The 22257-nt window shown below is 41.6% G+C and overlaps 1 protein-coding gene across 3 annotated transcripts in view; it reads right to left on the bottom strand.

The window, feature by feature from the left end:
* TMEM255B (transmembrane protein 255B) overlaps nt 1-15163 on the bottom strand; it is a 67410-nt gene extending 52247 nt beyond the window's left edge. For 2 of the 3 annotated variants that reach the window (XM_054654884.2, XM_077173354.1), the window contains exons 1-3: nt 15042-15163; nt 7909-8051; nt 3293-3355 (exon numbers count right to left, since the gene is read on the bottom strand). In XM_054654884.2, coding sequence (XP_054510859.2) covers nt 3293-3355; nt 7909-8051; nt 15042-15099 — 264 coding nt within the window. In that variant the 5' untranslated portion in view covers nt 15100-15163. The remainder of the gene's footprint in view (nt 1-3292; nt 3356-7908; nt 8052-15041) is intronic. The other variant, XM_077173353.1, reaches the window with a different exon arrangement.
* Between the last annotated feature and the right edge of the window lie 7094 nt (nt 15164-22257).

Raw genomic sequence — 22257 nt, 5'->3', positions numbered from 1 at the left:
TGCTCGGTTTGTGCATCGGCTTAGCTAAAACTGCACGCAAGGTGTCACATCGACATTGCATATTCAGGGAGTGATTCATTTCTGGGTGCAAGCTCGTGCCACCTCCTCAGAAAATATGGATTTTCTGAGGAGAAACCTCTTACAGCTCTCCCTCAGCATTACTCACTGCTCTCAGCTCAATTCTATTGCCAGGAGCCCCCTGCATACCCAGCCTTCCCCACTCCTGTATGTAATTTCAGCATCTCACTTCCTAACTGGAAATACTTTGTACTGTAATGTGAGGAGATGGCAAGCAAGCAAACAAGCAAGAACACTTCACGTCTTACAATCAAATCCATTTGATTTGGGCAGTATCATGTTTTTCATCATCACCCATCTGGCTGGACTAAGTGTGCCTTTGGAATGAAACAACATCCAGCTATACACTGCCCTTCAATCCATAACCTGCTTTGCAGAGTGCAAGAGAGGCAAAAAGGAACAGTGACACATTATGCCTGAAATGCCTTCTGTTTGCCAGTTAGAAGCATCCCAAATCAGTGCAAATCTTTAGTCAAAGGGAAATTTTGTTCTGCTGGTGCCAAGCTTTGCATATCAGAACCAAGCACAAATGCTAAGAGCTGAAGTGAAATCATGCTAGTCAATGAGGCAGAGCCTGCTTCTTCAAGCAGCAGTTCCTTTGAATTAAGGGTTATACCTTGGTCAGCACATTGAACTCCCACTGCGGGCTCTGGGATGCCAAGAAGGAGGTCAGAGAAGTGCAACATCATTAATGTCATGTTTTGTTTTAAGAACAAACCAGTGTCCACTCTGCCTAACTGTGCTTTTGTTCTTTCTCAAACTCCATGCTCATCAGGTACTGAATGTTGGGATTTTGCTGTACTGGTTCTGCTAAGCATTATATATTTTATGTTGCATTTAGCATTTCATCAACCATGAAAGAACCTGGACTTAAAATGGACAGGTCACAGTGAAATAGACCTTCAAGACAAAAAAAGAATGGTCAATTTAAAATAGACTTTTTTCCTGAGTGCCACTGACTTTGCATTCATTTTCAATTTAAATAACAAATAAAAAATGAAGTACTGAGTCATTACAGGGGCCAGATAACTGTCAGAGCTACACTGGGTTAAATTCAAATTATACTGCAGTAACTGCTCAAAGGTAGTCTAGTTAAAATAGAATGAACTGAGTAAGCAATTTCTTTTCCTTTCCATTCCCTTTTGTCCTGCTGCAATGCACATAGTTTTTAGGTATAGGTATATAACATTTATTCTACATTTCTGTGCTTATTTTCAATCTTTATAATCTTGCTGAGGGTTGCAAATTTATTAAAGCTGCCCTAAACCTTTCCAATCAAATATTCTCAGTTATGTCCCAGGGAATAACTACTGCCTCCCATTGTAAATCCTTTCAATCTTATTTCCACAACTTTTAAAACCATCAGCTCAGCCTCAGCAAAGACAGTGTTAAAAGACCCACTGTGGGTGGATCTCAAGGCAAGATGCATAATTAAACTTTCTAGTTATTCTCTTAGTCTGCTCCCCAGAAACCCAGTCTTCCAACAGCCAAATCATCTGTAAATGTTATAAGCAGAAAGCAGTTTTCCTTGTTCCATGCTGGGAAATGCAAGCAGGCACTAATCCCAAGCATACTGGACACTTATGTCTCCACAGTCCTTGTGTAAATGACACAACATGTCAAGGAATACATACTTTTACTGCTGCTTACCTACCTTATGGCTTTTCAGTCATTTTACTTTTGCTAAGGACAGAAGCATAGAAAACCACGAGGCAGATTAGAAGAAAAGTGAAAAATCAAACAAGTCTAAAATGTTATGCCTGTTAGTAAGGTAGTATGAATGCTGTGGAAGATAAAGCTATTTTTTCTGTCCAGCACTGAGCCTGCAACTTGGAACCTGCTGTTCATCCTGGTCTCTGATGTAGAAAGCAGGAGCATTAGTTCTTAATTAAGCTGTTTTGTTAGTAGCAAAATCAATGACACCTGTCCTACCGCAGATTTTTGTCTCACAGGTCATGTCCCATTTGGGTTCTCCACTTTTAAATAGTGGTGAGCTGACATTGCAGCCTTTACCACTGTAGGGGAACTAAATCATAATTCTCTCCTCTACCCACCTGTGAATTTTCATGAAACTTGATGGAATTGCACACCTTTGAAGTCTCTACCTCCCTCCTGAATTTGCTTGAAACATGGACAACATGTTCAAAAAATGGAAGAGGGAACAGAAAAAAAAGAGATAACTATCACAGCTTTATAAGTCTTATTTCTTTGTGAAACCCAGCTAGAAAAAGAAGTTAAAAGCAAGGGAATTCCTGCAAATACTGACACTTACAGGTAATGCAAAAAAAGAGTGATATACTATGAAGGAGTGATATTATGACTATTTGTAAGTAAAGTAGTTATTTATTAGTAAAATGCAAGCTAAATCCATCAGTTGCTCCTCTGAGCTTAACACCACTCTTGATTTATACCACAGAAAGCTCTGCATTATGAAATTAATCATATTTCATGATGCTTGGCTATAATCAGTCTACTGTGAGGTGCCCATTGGACATGCTGCTATTCAACCAAGATTGTTACTTTTTGCAAAGAGAGAAAGGAAATTGTTCAGAATTTCTACAGTTCCTTCCTCCTTCTTACACCCTCCTTTACCCAGATGCCCCAAAGACTTTCTATGACTTCCTCACATAAATAAAAGCAAAATATTTTGGAAGCCAAGCTAAATCTACAAACAAATCACACAGTATCTCAGATCCTGTCTGACATAGCCAGGCAATCTTGACAGCAAGAACTCTAGATTTTTTTCCTTCTATTTAACAAATATTGTTTCAGGAAAGTGTTCCTGACAAACTTCTTGGACAGGATGAGATCATCTGCTAGGGTGGAGCTGTTCCTGTAGCTTGTTGCTGCTCAAACTGCTGTTTTGCTCTCTTCCCATCCTTTTCCCAGTTACATTGTCCTGGCCAAGCTCTGGCACTTCAGTGATTCTGCCCTCAATAAATTCAACTCACTAAACCAGCAGGAAAGTAAATTCAGTAAAACAAAGTAAGCTGCTTTTGTTTTGCTTGTACAAAGGAACTTACTGGCCCATTCATGCTTCTCTAAAGCTTCTCAGAAGTGGTGAAACAAATGACTAACATTTTGAGGCAGACAAAGCAGTTTTAAGTCAACTGGAAATCTCTGCTTTTCATATTTAATACAATCTAAGAAAAAAAAAAGAGAAAAATTAAATTAAATTAAAATCTAATTAAACATTAAAATTAATGCTACTTACTATTTGTCTTCTGTTTTCTACCAGGTAGATGCCAACAATCCCTAGGAAAGATCCAAAGCCAAGCTAAGGCAAAGAACAAAACCAACAGAAATGCATGAGGTCAGTTGATCTGGACAACATACCAACACACACAGTGATATCTGAGCTAATGCACCACACAGATGGGCTAAATGGGGTGGGTCAAGGGGAAAGGTGGAAGTTACTGTTGGACATAAATCGTATCATGTAATGGGAAATGGCCAGGACTGCAGCTCTTTCATAGTTCAGTGCAAAATTTGTCATGCAGTAAACAGAAGTCTGTATAGACATGCATCTATAACCTGACTACTGTTACCATTGTCATGTATAGTTTTACACAGTGTAAAGCAAAAAACTAAGTAAAGTAGGAGAAAAAAACCACTTACATTTAGTCCACACATCATAATTTTTGAAAATTGCAAAGCTTGAGGCAAGCACAGACAGTTTTTCTCAAAAAATTAATGTGTTCCCCAAAGTTCAAACCCTTAGAGTTACACCTGCTTGATTTTAACGATTAGACACTATCGCACTACCCAGAAAAAATCCTTGCTACAATGTTGAAAGGACCAGTACAGTCAGCTGCTAAAAGGACCAGTACAGCCACGGGGGAGAGAGAGAGAGGAGGAGGAAGGGACACTGAAGTAAGCCGGCCTTAATGTTCCAGTGCTCCTTCAACATTGGGATGGTAGGAAAAGCCTCCTCCTTGCGATGGGCCCGTGAAGGTTTGGAGCAGTAGAAACCCCTTGCATTCCCAGGTCCAGCCTCTCTCTGTAACGAGGCCTCTGAACCGAGCGCAGAGCCTCTCCTCCAAGCACAAATGAAGTTTTTAAGGACTACATGTCCCAGCCAAGGGCTTAGGCAATGCCCGTAAATTCCTCGCTGTTCCGCACAGCTGCTCACAGCAGAAAGCAAATCCCCTGCAAGCACTTTACCCGCTCGGTATCACCAGAGGAATCCGTCACTCGCTTTCAGGAAAGCCACTGTGCAGAAAGGAGATTTGCTCTTGAGTGCTTTGGGAAATTTATGTGAAAGGGAGGCACAAGGACTAAAAGCAGAGACTTTGGAAGAGTGGGCAAGTGCATCCGTGCTGACAGCTAAATAGTAGAGACACTTGGAACGGTGAGCAAGGACACGCTGTTCAGGGGACAGCAACTTTGCAAATTAAGATAACTACATCAAAATGACATCTGGTTCCAAGCCCCATTTTTCATTCCAACAGGAACAATCCATAAAGCCTCATTTATGGCTGATGCAGGGAACACAGAATGAGTAATATCCATGCGAACAAAAAGAATGACCAAACACAGAACAATAACAATTAAATCAGAAGGAGCAGAATCACAGAGATCATGATGAAAGCCACAGCACTACTGAGATTGTTTTAGGGTCATAGGAGCTATTTTTTTGTCTTTTTAGACAACAGGCTATTTGGGAGCTCTGGGAGTCCAGGTCAGTATGGTGCTGGGGATGCTGTTGAAAGAGTATAGAAATAGCAAACAAAATAACACAGTAAGTAGTCACAGAGAAGTGACATTAAGTATAAACAATATTTGTAAGGAAATGAGGCTGAAGCAGTTCCGACTCTGTCTTTGCAGATCATTCCAAAAATGCAGTCCAAACAGATGCTCAAGAACTAATCTACTAAATGCAGACACCTTCCAAAGATTAATACTATATTAACTCATCTCACACAGAAATATTTTGTGTTCAATTACTTTGGATGCATAAGTATAGTAATACCTAGCACTATAAAGATGTATTTAGAAAAAAGATTTTTTTCAAAACAAATTACAAGTGACCACATATGCAGGGAAATTAAGGCACTTAACTCTTCTTGAAGCCAGAGGGAACTTGGCAGAAGCCAAAATGTATTACGGATCTAACCCTGAAGACCTGTTTTGTAAATACTTCTAGAAACAAGTACATCTCTGCCAGTGGATAGTGTTACTCATCTTCAAAGGTGTCTTCAAGGCAGGGTTAATTCTGCATCATTTTTAAGACCAAAATTGCTTACCTAAGGTCAGTGGAGGTTTCACCTCATCTACCAGCTGTGAAATTAATATTTTACTACTGAAGTCTATGAGAACTAGACCTTATTTTAAATTTAAATTAACACTGTCTTATTCTTATAACATTGTCTCATATTCTTGCTTTTCCCTGAGCCCAGCAGTTAAATATGTAGTGACAAATTCACTCTCCTGGTTTAGGTATCTGAGAGTCTGGGATCAGGGCTATGCTGGTTTTCTAAGCTCCCTCTACTGTCAGCAGAGAAGAGAAGCACCTTTTGAGGGCTATTCAGAACATTCTGAGGAAGGCGATGGTGAGAGGGGATTCTGCCCCTCTGCTCTGCTGGGATCCCACCTGGAGTGCTGCCTTCAGTGGGGCTCCCGGCATGGCAAGGACATGGACATGCAGGAGTGAGGATGAGCAGGGCCACAAAGACAATCAGAGGGCTGGAGCACCTCTCCTATGAGGGCAGGATGAGAGAGTTTGGGTTGTTCAGCCTGGAGAAGAGAAAGCTCTGAGACCCAATTACTGCCTTCCAATTCCTAGAGGTGCCTTACAAGAAAACTTGAAGACATAGGAAAAGAGGTAATGCCTTCAAACTGAAAGAAGGTGGGTTTAGATTAGATATTAGGAAGAAATTCCTTACTGTGAAGGCGGTGGGACTGGAACAGGTTGCCCACAGAAGCTGTGAGTGCCCCATCCCTGGAAGTGTACAAGGCCAGGTTGCATGGGACTTTGAGAACCTGGTCTAGTGGAAGATGTCCCTCTCCATGGCAGAGGAGTTGAGATAACCTTTAAAGTCCCTGCCATCCCAAGCCACTTTACAATTCTGCAACAGTTGCTCTGCCAATGCTGCGCTGGAGTCAGTCACTTCGGGCATTGAGGCAGAAACATAACAGTGCTGTCACACACTTCTGACCAGGCTTTTGGCAAGACCCCATGTAAGATTTGCACAGCACTTTTAATTCTTCCTAAACATTTGTGATATTTAATATCTTGATGACATTTACATTGGCAATTACAAAGGAAAATTATTAATAAAAGGTTTTGTTTTCAAAGCATTCTAATAAATTCTTGCTTTTCTATCTGTTTAATAATGAAAACAAGATTTTCAAAAAATATTTTAGCAGGTGATGTTTTTCAGATGAGTGAGTAGACACTGCATTATTCCTACAAGAAACTAAATGCTGAAATAACCTGTTTTGTACGCATGGGTTTATTACTTATTAAAAACAGCAGTTTAAAAATGAAACTTCTTTCTAGGGATGAATGCAGATAATGTGGTCTTACAAAAGATTTTATGTCAAATTTTGAAAGAAGAGACCTTTATCAGTATTAATCTATCTATTTTAGGTTAACGAAAGAGAAAATCATTCTGTTGAGGTCTTATTCCTGGAACTGCTTTTTGCTCTATTTTTAAAACACCAGTCCTTATAGATCATTATCCTAAAATTATCTTTCTGAGAGTCCTGCTCTCAACATAACACTAAGATGTAAGAGGACTTGTTTAGGAGGAACAGTTCTAACTCACAAATTATTAATGGTGTACGCACAGTATTAGAAGATCCATATCCCTCTTCCCTGGGCATTTCATTCCAATGAGAGCAAGAAATTATGGTACCTTACAACATACTTTGGCACTAGTGGAGCCACACACCTAAGTAGTATCTAACTGTAAACATGTGAATTTCTTTCTTCAACTCTACCTCCCCACAGCCCTTCTCTGTTTGCTGCCCACACTCCTTGTATTTAAAACTCAGCCCAGGGGGTTTTTTTGGTTGGTTTTTTTTTGGTGTTTTGTTTGTTTGTTTGTTTTTTTCTTTTGGTTTTTTGTTTGGTTTTTTTTTTTTTTTTTTTACTCCAGGCATTTGCACACTTCGGGATATAACTGATCCCTTCTCCTGAGATAAGAAAGGGCCTGGGGGTTGAACCAGCAAGGGGCTGGCAGGGTTACTCCTCCCCAGAAGCCACAGAGGCACCACAGGACAAAGCAGGCAGAGCTTGAACCTTGTGCCCACTGCAGGAAGGCTTTTAACAGTCTGTTCCCAAGACAAAAACAAGACTAAGGATTTTGGAAACAGGATCTTGTATGAGAGGACTGGCAGCAAGCCTGCAAGAAAGGATGTCAGGGATTAGCCTCCCCCTGTCCTTTTGCAGGGCTTTCCCTGCCATGGGCACAGCAGAATTCCTGGCACACAGACACAAGAGTGGAGTGGCTCTTCCTTCCATCAAAGCAGTAAACTTCTAAAAGGTTGTTCAAATCTATCCCGTGCCTACTGTCCAGTCACACAGACACCCACCTCTGATGGAGACCAGTAGGAGTCTAGCACAGGTTTTCACACAGTTCCCTGAGCCCAGCACAGTGCAGTGCAGACTCGACCTCTTTCCACCCCCAAACAGCCTCCCCTTTGGGGCACTTCAGAAAAATAGTTTATCCCCCTGCCTTACAACACAGTAGAACTAGATCAAAACAAAGCAGCAACTCTCTCCCATGAAATGACACAGAACTAAAGGTCTTTTTTTTTTCCAATCAGAAATGATAATAATTTATTTGGACATACCTAATATTCTAAAATAGGTTTTTTACTTACAACAATGCCTGGGTAGTAGCCTCCCACAGTAACATTTTCTGTTCGTGTGGTAGCTGCCAGACCTATGGTGAGTATGAAAACAGACACCACCAACAGTGCAACTGTGAACCAAAGAGAAGTCTTCTTCCTTTTTGCAAACTGTCCTGTAGGGAGTGAGGGGGGGGAGAGAGAAAAAGAAAAAGAGCTTTTAATTGTAACCATGGCAGAACAAATACAAAATTATGAAAGATTTTCTTTTGTTAATCTTTTCTGTAGATAATCCTCTGTTGTTCTCCCACTAAGGAAAATTGCTGCCAGACAACAGAAGGAATTAAAACCTGCAGAGTTAGCTAGAGTATAGCTTAATGCACATGCATTGGGTAGAGGCATGAGATGAGTTTTTATTAAACTGAACTGTAAGTCAGTGACAATGATAATTAGATGATAATTATGATGATAACAATGATAATTATGCCTTGTCTTCAGTAACATTTTTAATTGTTGTTCATGTTGGTGAGATCCTGCAGGCCTTAAATTCTTACCTGTGTGAAGTGCCAATTTGGCTCTATCCGGCCTGAACTTAAAAATGAATATTTTAAACAAGATTAGCAGGTGGTCTGCATGCTATCATGAAAATGAATGTGCTCTTCATGTTTACTGGGGTAAGAAATCTGTATCCTTGAAGCAAAGCTGTAATAGAGCTTATCAGGTAATGATACATGAGACTTTTCCAGCAGAGGCTGCTCAGTGAAATCCTTTCAGTCTCACTGGGATTTGGGTCCAGATACCCCAAAGTGAAAACCAGCACACTCACCTCCAACTTCCAGCCTGCTCCAAGGGACTTAACCTGGTTATCCAGTGGCAGATCTGAGCTGTAGCCAGAGGTTGTTCACAGCAGGGCCCCAGCCCATAGCACAGACTTACGTAAGACTAAAAAAGCCATTAAAAAAGCCATACATGACTCTAACTAACAAAAGACACCCAAGTGAATCAAACTGTGGTCCCCATTTTTGGTGTTCTCACTTTGGAGTGTGCAGGATCACCCAGTAGCACTGGGCCATGTGATGCCATGGTACCTACACTGCACCTGGGCAGGATGGAGCTCCTGAGAAAGCACAGCCTGGCCTCAGCAGGGCCAGTCTCCCTCCCTCTGTGTTCTCAGGAAGCTGCCTGACTGCCCAGCCTCAGGAGAAGGCAGAGACTGTGATGTTGCACTGAAGCCTGGAGGCAGCAGCCCTCAGCAGGAAGCAGGAGGTGAGAGGGGAAGGCAGGATTGTGTGGGTCAGGCTCTGGGGGCACTGCTGGAAGCAAAAGCCAGGGAAATGCAGGAAAGACAAAAGGAAAGAAGAAGCCATTTGCCATGATCACTTGAGTTTTGTGGCCATTTTAAAGTCATATAACTCAGGTAAATGTTTATAGTCCAAGAGCCAGACTAGATTAGTGATATTTGCAAACCAAGTCAAATAATTTCAATCAGTAAAAAAATGAATATATAATAACAAGTTATGTTTGCTGACATTTCTCCAGTAGAACAACCAGTCAAAATGATTCCAGTCTTTTAGTATGAAATACAAGCAACTTTCCTAACGACAGATACCATCTGTTGAGGTTACAAAAGTCTCTTTCACCTGCATGTACAAAGTTTTCCTGCTAAAGTAAAGAATTAATCCTTAAGATGTGCCCAACACCTCTCCTCCAGCCTGTGTCTCTTCTATATTCCTCTGGCAATTCCCTGTTAATTCATGGAGGGTCACTGGGCACATGGAAGCAATGAGGTTCTTTGTTAGGAAACTGTTTTTCACCAAGTGTGTGGAGTTGAAGATGGATCTTTCAGAGAAGCCAGTTCACATGGCCAAGAGGGAAAACCAGATTTCAGATGTGCAGCTCCCCAAATCAGCTGTCATTCCTACAAATTAAAATTATTAATTTGATATATCTTCCAGATTGTAAATAATATCTGATGACCTTACCATACCTTATCATCTTTGAAAAGTCATGGAGATTAAAGAATTCCCAAAACTGAAGAAAGGCAAATGCTCCACCTGTTTTTAAAAAGGCCAAAATGAAGATTCAGGGAATTATAAACCAACCAAGCTCACCTTGGCTCCTGGGATGCTGGGACCAAAAGGTGGAGTAAGTCTTGTTAGACATTTCGGGGCACAGAAGGAAAAGGTGTCTGGCAACAGTCAGGATGGATTTACCAGAGCCAAGTCATGTCTGACCAGCCCAGGTGCCAGCTATGGCAAAAAGACTGGACTTGAGGAGCATTGGATGTCTTTTGCCTTACTTCTAGCAAGGTTTTTAACATGATGCCAAGTTCTGAGCAAAGGAAGGAACAATGCAGTGCAATGATGCAGGTCAGGGTGACTGCCAGGCTGCAAAGCAGCTCTGCTGGAAAGGACCTGGGGGTATTGGTAGATGATGAGCTGATCATGAAGCAGCGGCGTGCCCTGGCAACAGAATCCTGGGCTGTACTACCAGGAGCATCACTAGGGGATCAGAGGAGCAACTACACCCATCTATCCAGCACTTTTTAGATGACACAATATTGCACTCAGTTTTGGGCCCTCAGTATAGGAAAATACATAAGTTAACTGCAATGAATTCATCAGAGAACTGCAAAGAAGGTCAGGGGCTGGCTCTCTCTGTATGAGAAGAGGCTGAGGGAATGGGGCTTGCTCAGACTGAAGATGAGATGACTTTTGGCAGGGCTAGTTGCAGTCTTCCAATTCTTTTGAGTTGTTGTCAAGAGAACAGACTCAGGCTTTTCATAATAGTGCACAACAGGAGGAAAAAAGACTGCAGACAAACTGAAATACAAAAAAGTGTTTCAGACTGGGTATAAGGAGGAAAAAATCAACATTAGGAGAGTCAAACATTGGAACAGGTTGCCCAAATAGCTTGTGTCCTCTCCAGCTTTGGAGGTTTTCAAGATTCAAACAGAAGAAGCACTAAGAAACCTTGCCTGACTTCATAGTTAACCCAGATTTGAGCAGGAGGTTGGAATTGTGGCTGAGGTACCTTCCCACCTGAATTCTTCTGGCGTTTTATGACAGCTAGACTGGAAGTGTGTTGGGTATGTGTGCTCATATCCTCTGATATGAAGCTGCAGCTGCAATGTAGACATACTCTAAAGGGACATAGGAACACAAAGCTTCCCAAAGCCAGTGGGGCACATGCTCCTCAGCCAAGACTTCTTGAAACCACTGAAAAGTGCCTGAGGAGCCAAGCCTCCTCAGAGTAGCAAAGGTTGATAAGACTGGATGGAGATAAACTATGAGTCCAACCCACCCTCCTGAGTTCTGATTATGTATAATGAAAGGCATGAGTTTGATTGCCCTGAGTTTGCTGGAAAATGTCTTAGGAAAAGCATGCTCATATTTGTAACTGGAATAAATCTGATGTGGATTTAGTGAGACAGAACAGAAAAAGATGTCATCATTTGTAGGGACATTTTTTGGTATGAACTACATTTTGACACTGAAATTTACACACACCAGAAGAAATTTATGAATGCAATACTCTTCAACCCTCATATTTATTGATCTTTTACCACCTGCATCTCAAAATAGAGGCAAATATACAATTATATCTCCCCTTTTTCATAGTCTAGGAAAGTCTGATAAATAACCATGTCATTAGCTATGAACTCCACCCTTAGGAGAGATGACTTATGTGCAGGAGCACAGAAAGGCCCTTTCTGGAGAAGAGGCTCGCACATGCAAGGACTTATTCTCAAAGACTTCCACATGCTCAGAGAAGATCGATAGAAATCAGCCTAAATTGGTTTTTATCATGGCTGTTTGGTTTTTATTAGTCACAACAATAAAAATCTTTGCTCTATCAAAGTATGGATAATTACATGCATATAAGCCACCAGCATACTGGGAGGCCAACGTAATATTTGCAAAGCATAATATCTTCAGAAGTTACTGCTGCAAATGGTTTCCACAATTAAAAGGTTTCCTTTTGCAATTTCAGTCATGTTGGGTCCCAAGATGTTTCAAGCCTTTGTTTACTGCTGTTTGTGGCAGTTGCCATGCAGTTTATTTGGGTCTGTTTTTCATGTACCTGCCAGCCAAAGCCCCATGCCAGACTCAGAAGCCCTGTCTCCAGCTCAGGCAGTGTGCCTGGCCCAGCCTTCTTCCCTGACACTCTGTGGCAAGGCTTGGACTGAAGGCTGGCCACACACAAGAATAGCATTTAAATTAAGAGCAGAGGAAACATTGCAGTCAATATTTGTAGCCTGAATTTTCTTCCAACACCAATGTTCCTGGAGCGCAGGAAACAGTTAATGCAAGCTATTCGCTTTCCAATTTTTTAGTACTGAAGTAACTCTCAGAATAATTTTCACATTTATTACCTTCAACTTCTTTAGCAATGATTTGGTATGAATATTATTAAGCTCCTAGTCTGGACCTTAATGCAACTTAATTATAACTTTAAGTTCTTATATTTAGCATACCAAAAACCAAGCTTGTAGGAAGAAACCTTCTCCTATCCTTATTAGCATTAGCTTGAGGCTGGGGTCAATAGAGGGTGTGAATAGTTATTAACATCTATTGGCAATATTCTTCAGCAGTCTTGGCCAGTGAAGTATTGACTGAGCCATGGGCACTGAGATTTTTGCAGTATTAACTGCAATAAGCACCACAGATAAATTAGAGAGGTAACAGAACTTCCACATGACAGGCTTGTGCTTTGCTTTGTGCAGACCTAAACTGTGCACAAAAAGGAACAGTCACAAAAACACTCTCTGCTTTGCTCACTAAACATCTGTCAGGAAAAATATCTGCTTGAGCCCTGCTTCCACAGTGGAAGGTGAGAAAATGCCACCAGGACAAGGCAGGGAGACACCAGACTGCTGCCTCCTTGGGACAGAGAAAGGCCTGCCAGGAGGGAAATTGAGATCACCCTCCAGAGAGCAAAAAGAAAAAGTGCCTGCTGAAGACCACACTCTGCTGCACTCAGAAAAAACTTCTGCCTGTTCTGCCAGAAAACAAAATTGTATTACAATGCTCTGTTTGCAATGGGTGGGGGTTAAATTAAATTTATAGGAAGACTATGGAAAAATAAATGGTTTTGTGGGGAGGGTATGTGTGAGATTGCAAAGTGGTGGGTATAATCATGAATAGGAGGGTCTGGATTTGAACAAAGCAAAGAGTGAGTTTAAAAGGGGGATGAATTAATTAATGATGAAAGATGTCCATGGCCCAGAATGTGTCCAGGGGCTGAGGGAAGGAAAGAATAGAATGAAACAGCATCTCTCCACCTTAGAAAACCTCCATACAATCTTCAACTAAACTTTAAAAAGTCTACATTTAGACCAAAGAAACTATACTTTGCTAACTTCACTACTTCTTTTAAAATCTATCTTCAGACATCATAAAGTTAAAAAGTGTGTCATAATTTTTGGTGAGGAAAAAAGTCGCTGTAGGATGTAGCAGTTAGCTGGGATTACAACCACATTTGCTGAATATTAGCACTACATAATTCCATACCTTCTTCTTTGGTCTAGTTATGGTGATCAAAATGGAAACACTTCTTTCAAGTGATGCCCCAGCCCAATGTTTATTAGCATCTTACCATGAGAAAAAGAAGGAAGCTTTTGTAACAGGAAAAAAATAGTGCATTTTTATTAGGTAATGGATACCACTAAAAATTGTGACACGTTTCAGAGAGTGGCATTAAGCACACAGAAAAAGATAATTTAAGTGGAAATTCACCACAGACAAACCTTAGTACCAAATGTATCCGCTGTTTTGCTGCTATTGAGAAAATTTTTAGGAGATTTTTTGAGCTAGATTATAAATTTTTAATTGCTGCAACACTCACTTCAGTGCCATCTCTCTCTCAACTACAGTTTTATGTATTTTAAAAACTGTTTCATGCCAGTGAAATTGAATTAATCCTACATTGCCTCCCAAAATTAAATGTGACGGATTGAGATGCTTAAAAGAGATGCTCACACCTGCTGCTGGTGATTACTTTCCCTCTTCTGATTAAATGCTTGACTTGTCCAGAGTGCTGAACTAATTAAACCAGATGCAACAGCATTCATTTCAAGCCACAAGACAGCAGCTTTTATCAGGCCCATCTCTTACCTTTTTTATTAATTTGTTGAGTAAGCTTCTACAAGTGCATTATATATTCAAGACCATGGGAAACAGTTTACAATTCTACTACAAAATATCCATACTGAACAAAATGAAAAAGCAATCCCACAAGCCCTGATACACTATGTAGTATGGCTATAGTAAGTGATATCATGCAGTATCACTATGACCTCATTGTTTTGGCAGCAATTGTTTCACCAATAAATAATTTAACAAGCGGCTAATCACTAGTTTAAAGCTGGCATACAGATTCTTCTTTTTCCCATGACTACCTGAAAACGTTTTTAAGTTACAGCACATCTTCCACTGCCACATTTTTAACACCAACATAATTTTTCTTCCAAGTTTAAGACAAAAATTAAGATCTGGTACATTTTTCACTCAGCTGTTAAGATCCTTGAGTGCATAGCAAAGTCTCTGCTTACCCTTTCAAATGTTACACAGAGTAATTGCCAGCAGTAAGTTCTGTATTTTCTAAACTTTAACAATTTCCGCTGGAATAAAGAAATACTTGACCTTTCTCTTGTCTGTGCGTTTGTATTTCAGGACGTACGCTGTAAACACAAGCCATACAATTAGGAGAACCAGGAGGACGGGAACGAACCCAACACCTGGAATCCCCAGCCCGCCCCGCACCTGCGGGCACCGCCGCCTGCTCCACCGGCCAGCACGATGGCTCCTGCATTAATTTCCTGTCCGCATCCCGTACCAAGCTATTCCTCCGAATGTTCCACCTCCAGCAGAGGGATTCGCCCAGCGCACTGAAAGCTCTGAAGAAGAGCCGGTATTTTTAAACACCTCGGCGAGCGAGCGGATGAGCGGCAGTGCGCACCGCGCCGGCGATCTCGGGCTGAGCCCCCCTGCACCGCCGCTCTGCGGGGCTCAGCCCGGGCACAGCCCCCGTCCCCTCCCGTCCGGTCCCGTCCCGTGCCGTGCCGCCGACTGAAGCGCCGGGGCAGCGGCGCCGAGCCCGGGGCAGCCCGGCCGTCCAGCCCCGCAGCCGGCTGCCGCTCTGCCCCGCCGCATCCCGGGGCTCACCTGTGGGGTCCAGCACGGCCAGCGGGCCCGGCACGGCGGGGCCGGGCGGCGGGGCCATCCTCTCCCGGGGCGCTCCGCTCCGCTCCGCGGCGGCGCTGCCCGGGGCGCGGCGGGTCCGCCCCGCGGGGCTGGGGCCGGGGCCGGGCCGGGGCCGGGGCGGAGCGAGCGGCGCTGCCCCCGCCGCGGGGGGACCCGGCCGCCCAGGCTGACCTGGCCGCGCTCGCTGCAGCTCCGGTGCCGGTCCTCGCGGGAAGCACGGAGACCAGGGCTTTTCTCGTGCAGCCGTCAGCTGCTTCATTCATTATATGTCCTACCCGTGTCTCGGTCTTGGCGGCACTTCTGGATTTCTCCCTGGCCAATTTGACACCTGGTAGCGATCAGAGTTGTCCCAAACTTTCCTTTCAGCTTTCTTCTTCACTTAAAAATATATATTTGTGTATAAAAATCAGAAATAAAATGCAACAGCAATCAGAAATACTGAGTAAATTACTAAAGCTGGCATCTCAGTGACATAGGTTAAGGCAGGTGTAGGCTAAGAGAGGAAATGTCGATAGTCAAGAGATGTCAATAGTCAAGAGAACAGGGTTGTTCTTTTTCTTACATGGTGTCTATCAATTTCTCAACCTCACTGCTGCAGTTTTTATTCCTTCTGCAGATTCTGACTCTTGTCAGAATCTTGCCCAGGAACTGCCAGCTGTTGCTTCCAGTGCTACTTACTGCAGGGTTGTGTGACTTCTGCCTGCAACAGTCTAGCAACTACTGAGAAGAAATAGCCAAAGGCACCGTGCTGTTTTGATGTCCGCTGTTCCTTTTGCCTGATTTCCCTATAGCAGAGAACATAATTTTTTATGGGTTTTTTTTGTGGAAAGTGTTTTTGATAGGCGGCCAAGTGCTTTGCTTATGTTGTGTTCTCCCACTTGCAAAAAGCACAACTCTACTTAGCATTATTGTTTTTCTTCTGTTCCAACCTCTAAATGTATATGTATAAATTTATTTAAGTTCTTCAGTCTTTGGCATATTTCCCCAGGAAATGGTTAGAAGAGACAGCTTTCTCAGGTACCACCTGTAGTGTGTAAAGATAAGTAAGCCAGGATCTAAGGCCAAACACAAATCCACTTTTTTCTCTTTACGTCCTCTAACCTGAAGAGGTAGAAGAAAGGAGAAAAAATAGGGTAGAGGTAGTATTTGTACTATTAATTACTAGTTTTTAATAGAAATTAATGAAGTAATAGATTGAGAAAACAGAGATGGTGATAGTACAAATAACAAATTTGTTTGAAAGTGGTAGTGGATAAGAGTGATACAAATGTCCCAAAATCTGGTAGACTCTCAGGTTTGGGGATGGCTATGAATAGAAGTTTTCACCAACAGTAAATAACAGCAAGGTTGGGGAAGACTTCAATTCCCTAGACAGATGCAAAACAAAGACCATACACAGCATTTATTATCAGGTCTGATGGGCAATTAATCTTTTATTTACCAGCAGTCACTGTTCAGACTCAACAGCCTAAAGGGAAGCTGTTCTGTAATTCTTTTCAGTAAAATATAAGGATATTATAAATCCTTTAAAAATAATTTGATCATAGAAAATAATCTTTGATGAATGACTAACATTATTTACTGCAAATTTCTTGAGAACCAAGAATAGATCTACAAAAATATCCTGCAGTCTTGGATATCAGAGGGAAAACATTAAGAAACTATGAAAAATTATTGATGAGGCTGCATGGACCTAGCATTTGAGCGTGGAAGAATCATGGACTTACTTTAAATCCAAAATGGAATATCCTGTATAGTACTTCATCCCATAAAAGAGGTTGAATAGATCAAGAATAATTGTGAGGCTAGTGGATAAGTAACTCCCTGAAAATGAATGGACCTACAGGAAATAGAAGTACAGCTTGCTGAGTTGGAAACTGCAGGATCAGAGAAAAAAAAAATTGATAAAAATACAGCTGAATGAGATGTTGCAAAGAAAAGGGTAACAGATAGCAAAGAATTCTTCAACTACACAAATAGAAGTGATTCAAAGAAGCAAGATATGTGGTGGATAAATGCCAGGGATGAGATGAAGGCTGTTCCAAATATTGAATAAATACATTGCCTGCCTCAGTTTTCAATGAAAAGAACAAATTAAGGTGAGAGTATTTACAGAGAGCATAAAGTAAGCAAGATAATGTAAAAGATGATGTTAGTATAAGTTAGGCTTCTAGGCTGTTTCTAGTGACAGGTCACGGAAAATCACAACCCAAATGTTGACTAAATTGGTATCTGTCTTGTAAAGTCCTGAGCAACACTGGATAAATCAGTGAAGTTGTTGTTGAAGCACTGTTATTGGAGACTGCTGGAGAACAGGAAAGCTGTCTTCTAAAGAGGCAGAGGGAGGGAGAGGAACAGCAACTCCATGCCATGCCCTGTTAATTTGACTGGGAAAATTCTTAGAGGTAAGTGAAAAATGGCTTCAGCTACATGATGGTTCATCAAAGCTAGATCATGTCAGACTCCCAAGATGTTTGATAAGGTGATTCCTCAGGCAAAAGCATTGCAGTGAAGCAAATTTGTCTGGATGTCTACACATTAATGGGGTCCTTTAGAGGAGAAGTCTTAACATGGAGAGGACAGCTGCAAGTATGGCTCACCATCAGGTACGGGATATGTGTGTTTGTGGCATATTTGTCAAGATAATGTTTGGATTCTCACCCAAAAAGTGCCTCATCAGCACTAAGCCTGAAGGCCTCCAGCATGTCCTTGATTTCCTCTCCTGCTTTACTGTGGCACACTGCAGGTTTGAAGGATTTTTGCCTTTTTTCCTATAGGTCATCACTATGGTAGTGCATTCTTTGGAAATGAGGTTGGCCACTTGTGAGATTTCAATCCTGTGTGTTCCTGAAGTATTTTTTTGTTTAAATGCCCAGCAGAAAGGTAAGCCAGTCATTGCTGAGGCAAAATTCAGGAAGTTTAATAAGCTGGCTTGCCCAGTCACACAAGGTCATGACAGCAAGGCAAGTAAATTTCCTTGGTTCATAGTATATAAATAGTATTTATTGGCATGGTTAGTGGCACAGTCCCTTGAGAAGTACATTGCATTAGTTCAGCTGAGCAGTATAAGGGAATCATGCAGGAAGTGAAAGGAGCAACAGAAGTAGCCCTGAGGTTGAGATAAATGGCGACTGTATATTTGACTAAAATATGGCTATTAAAAGACAATTTCTGGGCAATTCTTGTCAAAAATGCTGCTTCCTGGTGCCAGTCAGTACCCAGGGTGTGTTTTATTAACACAAGATTTAACAGACTCTGCCTGACTTCTTTAAAAGGGACTTGAAAAGGTAAAGCTATTTACAACGCTGTTCAGAGGCATCAGAAATAAGTGAATGACATATTCATTCATGATATATGTTTGTCAAAAGCAGGTTTAAATTCTTTAATTGCCTAATTGTTTCACCTACGAATTTTTGCAGTCAGATTTTGAATTCTATAAACTTTTAGCATCCACAGCATGTGTGACAAGGAGCTCCATGTGTGCTGTGTGAAGACATGGGATACCCCAATGGGAACAAGAGGCAAACTGAAAAGAGCAAGATAAAAGTCAAGTTAAATGTCAGGTATATTTAAAGTCATAAGAGAATAAACCTGAGGACAGGTACATGGCCCTTACAAAAACACCCCAACAAAACAACAAGCAAACAATTGCTTACATGATACCAAGACATTGTGGTATTTATTTGTTAATAAAGCTAGACAATGAAAAGTGTGGATAAGGTACTGGAGACCATTCTTGTGCTGTAGCTTATAGCCTTATCAAGACAACAAATCTCTGAAAACTGAAGTAAAGAAAAGGTTTTCAGAGAAGTACCTGTTTTTGAAATATTGTCATACTGATAGAGCCTAAGTTTATATAAGCTGCATATGTACCTCTGCAACATGGTTAATAAAGGTGTATTTGAAAGGTACCAACAATAGCATATCAGATGCATAACTGAAGAAAAAAACAAAAAAAAACTTGGTTTGTATTGTGAAGAGTTACATTAATTTGCTTATGGGTAGAAATGTCTACAGAGGTATTTATACCAGTCCAATCATCAATTTTTGGAATGCATGAGGAAACTCCTCTGGAAAATGCCTCTTAAATTTCAAAACTATGCCATCACCAAAAGAATAAATCAATCTGTAATGCAGATGTACTAATGAAATTTTTATAACAGGCATAATTTCAATTACACTTCTAAGTAGTTAACATAAAGTCTGATTAATTATTTTTCCTAGCTCAAACCATCTTAAAAATTCCTTTGATAGCACAGTGAATTATACTATCCCTTCAAATTAAGTTTTTTGAAGCCCAGAAGTAAGTGAGACACCCAGTACATTTTCTCATGTCAGCTGGTGCCTTATTTAGTCAGGTGCCCTCCATCCCTGTCTGCTGTAGTGACACCAAGTCAAGGACAATGTGTTGCACAGTCTCAGTGAGGGAAAAGAGTTCCTCATGCCTCACTTGTCCCATCCAGGCAAGGTTGTTTCCACCATATACTCTGAGCAGCTCTGCTTGGTTGAGTTTTAAGTCTCACTTATGAAGTTCTCCTTTCCCTTGACAGGCAGTTTTACAGGTTTAATGGAAAATGAGGCGAGTCAAGAGCCAAGTTCCACACTGACAACTCCTCAAGAGCTGTAATGTACCGCAACATTTGTCAAACTGATCTCCTAATTGTTTTACTGATGTACTCCTTTAACTTCAGGAACTCACCGTACTCTTCATAAACTCTGGACAATGAAATATGGAATTAGAGCCATATTCTGACATGCACTGCAGCTTCCTCTGAATCAAAAATGTCTTGTAAAGTCTGTAGGATGGCTGGTAGGATGGCTCAGCTGGGAAGAAGAGAGAAGAGGCAGAGGGTGAGCAGAGACATGTGGGTCAGCCTTGGAAGCTTGTTCTAGAAGATGATCTACCAGCCATGGAGAGGTATCCCAGTAATGTCGAGTGAGTGTCCTTCTCCCTCTCAGAGGGTCCTTAGGAGCCACCCACCTATTTAGAGGGGAATAAGATGGCAGGCTCTTACTGCAGTCCAGTGTTTCAGAATTTTCACAGCACTCACATCCATTGGAAAGACCACAACTGCAGCATTTCTTTCACGTATGAGAGAAGCAGCTTGCCAATTCTTAAAATTGTGTTTAGGAATTAATAAAGATGTGAAGGTGTAACAGAAGAAAGACCATAAAACCTGACTTGGAGGCTGGGTCCTCTTGAAGGACATTGTGTGATGCTGGGGGGATGAGGACTCCTGGTCATTTGACAGAATAAGGCAGTGAATGAGATGGATCACTGGAATTTAGGTGGAGACAGTACAGGACATGCAAACAGCAAGTGGGTTCTGAGTGTCAGATCCAAGATTGTTCAGCTAGAGCAGTGACTTACAGTGGCCACTGCTTTAGCTCAGCTGCACCTTCACCCTGTAAGAGTCACTTCTACACCATCCCACTTGTGACTGTACCCATGCTGGCTCAAAACCACTTGAGGAACTTGGCCTTTACATTTTAAAAGGAGGATGATCTTTCATTCCCCGTTGGTACTTCTATGGGAAAGAAATTCTTCCATTAAAAGTTAAAATGTCAGCACTCTGTCTTCCCAAAGCCTAGCTTGATTCATTATGGCAGCACAAAGGAAGGGCTACAGCCTAGTTTATTTCTTCTGCTTGATTTGAAAGTACCAGAATTAATGGTGCATATGGTGACATGGGCTGCTTGTAGAGATAAAGAGGAGATGTAGGGTTGAAATTAAAAAAGGTGACAAGTTTTAAAATGCGTTCTCTACCATCAGAGCTAAGACACTTTCAGCAGCAGTTCAGAGTTTTACATGTACTTTGTTTTGTAAAATGCTATGTTGACAATAAGGGGAAAAGAGTTAAAAGTAGCTGGTGGAAAGTTGCTGCCAAGGAGATTTAACTGGCCAGGAGATGGACTATGGCTTGCTGCAATGGATGTTTAGCCATACAAAAAGATGACGAAAGATGTAGAGCCACTGCAGCCCCAAGTCTCACAAAGGAGAAAAGCATAGCATTTGGAGATTGTTAATAGTGTTCTCCTTCCCTGGCCCTTCCCTATCCTTTATTTTTTACAGCTGTGAGGCCCTCATATTCAAAGTGGTTAAGTGGAATATGTTACATGTCTTCCTCTATTGCCTTTTGCTCTCCTTGTCCAAAGTACTCTGTGAAATTATCACATTTTGATGCTAATAATAGAAATAAACTCAGTCTAGGAAGCACTTATCACTTCTATGTTTCTTCTGCCCCTAATTTTTTTGTTTCCTTTTGGTGTCAGTCATAGACACTTCCCCTGACCACAGAGCTGTCATTTAAGCAGCAGAGTCCCTGTGCCTTATGTGGTTAGATCACAAAAACGGTATTTTCAACTGGACAGGACAGCACACACAAGAAACCAAAGAGACCTCTCTAAGTTGAGAAGATCTAAGCCATCAATAGATGCTGAGACTGGATTAAAATGACCAAGAGTTATTGCAAGGCTTGCATCCTCAGTAGTAAGACCCCTTTCCTGTCTGTTCACCCCCAGAGATGGAGCCCTCAAGTCACCAGATGCATTTTGTGCAAGTGGTGAAGAGGGTGCTCCTGAAGGAACAGGACAAAATCAAAGCTCTTCAGTCTTGCTTGGCCTCCGTGGAGAACATTCTGCTGCCCTGGAATAAAGCTCTGCACAGGGGAGTGGGAGGATCAGCTCAAAATGTGACAAAATGCCATGGCATAGGAGGAGCTGGGGACACTTTGAGTGCCACCATTGAAGAGAGCCCTGTGTTAGCTGCTGTATTCCTCCTCAGCAAACAAACTACAGCTCTGGCTAGCAAAACAGGAGATATTCTTTGCCTCTGGATGTATGAAAGCAGATACATAAGAGGAATAGAATGAGAGCAGGAAATCAGTCTCCTGAACATGATTTTCAGTGCCAATGAAAAAAAAGTCACTGAAATATGGGTGGGGAAAAAGTAGAGTGAGAGGTGAAGCTGTGTGGGCTGGATACACTGAAACACCTGTGAACATAAACAAGTAAATGGAGCCCAGGTTCATGCTTGATTTCACAGACTTCTAAAGGAAAAAATAGATTGTATTTGGTGATGAGGTGACTGTTGGTAGTAAACAGATACCATGATAAATGGGACATTCCTTTTGCCTCACAGATCATGGATGGTGGTTTATATCTGATATCCCATTAA

The sequence above is a fragment of the Agelaius phoeniceus genome, chromosome 2 (genome assembly GCF_051311805.1).
Source record: "Agelaius phoeniceus isolate bAgePho1 chromosome 2, bAgePho1.hap1, whole genome shotgun sequence".
Taxonomy (NCBI): domain Eukaryota; kingdom Metazoa; phylum Chordata; class Aves; order Passeriformes; family Icteridae; genus Agelaius; species Agelaius phoeniceus.
Note: the sequence above shows the minus strand (reverse complement) of the source record. Positions and strands in the feature narration are given on the sequence as shown.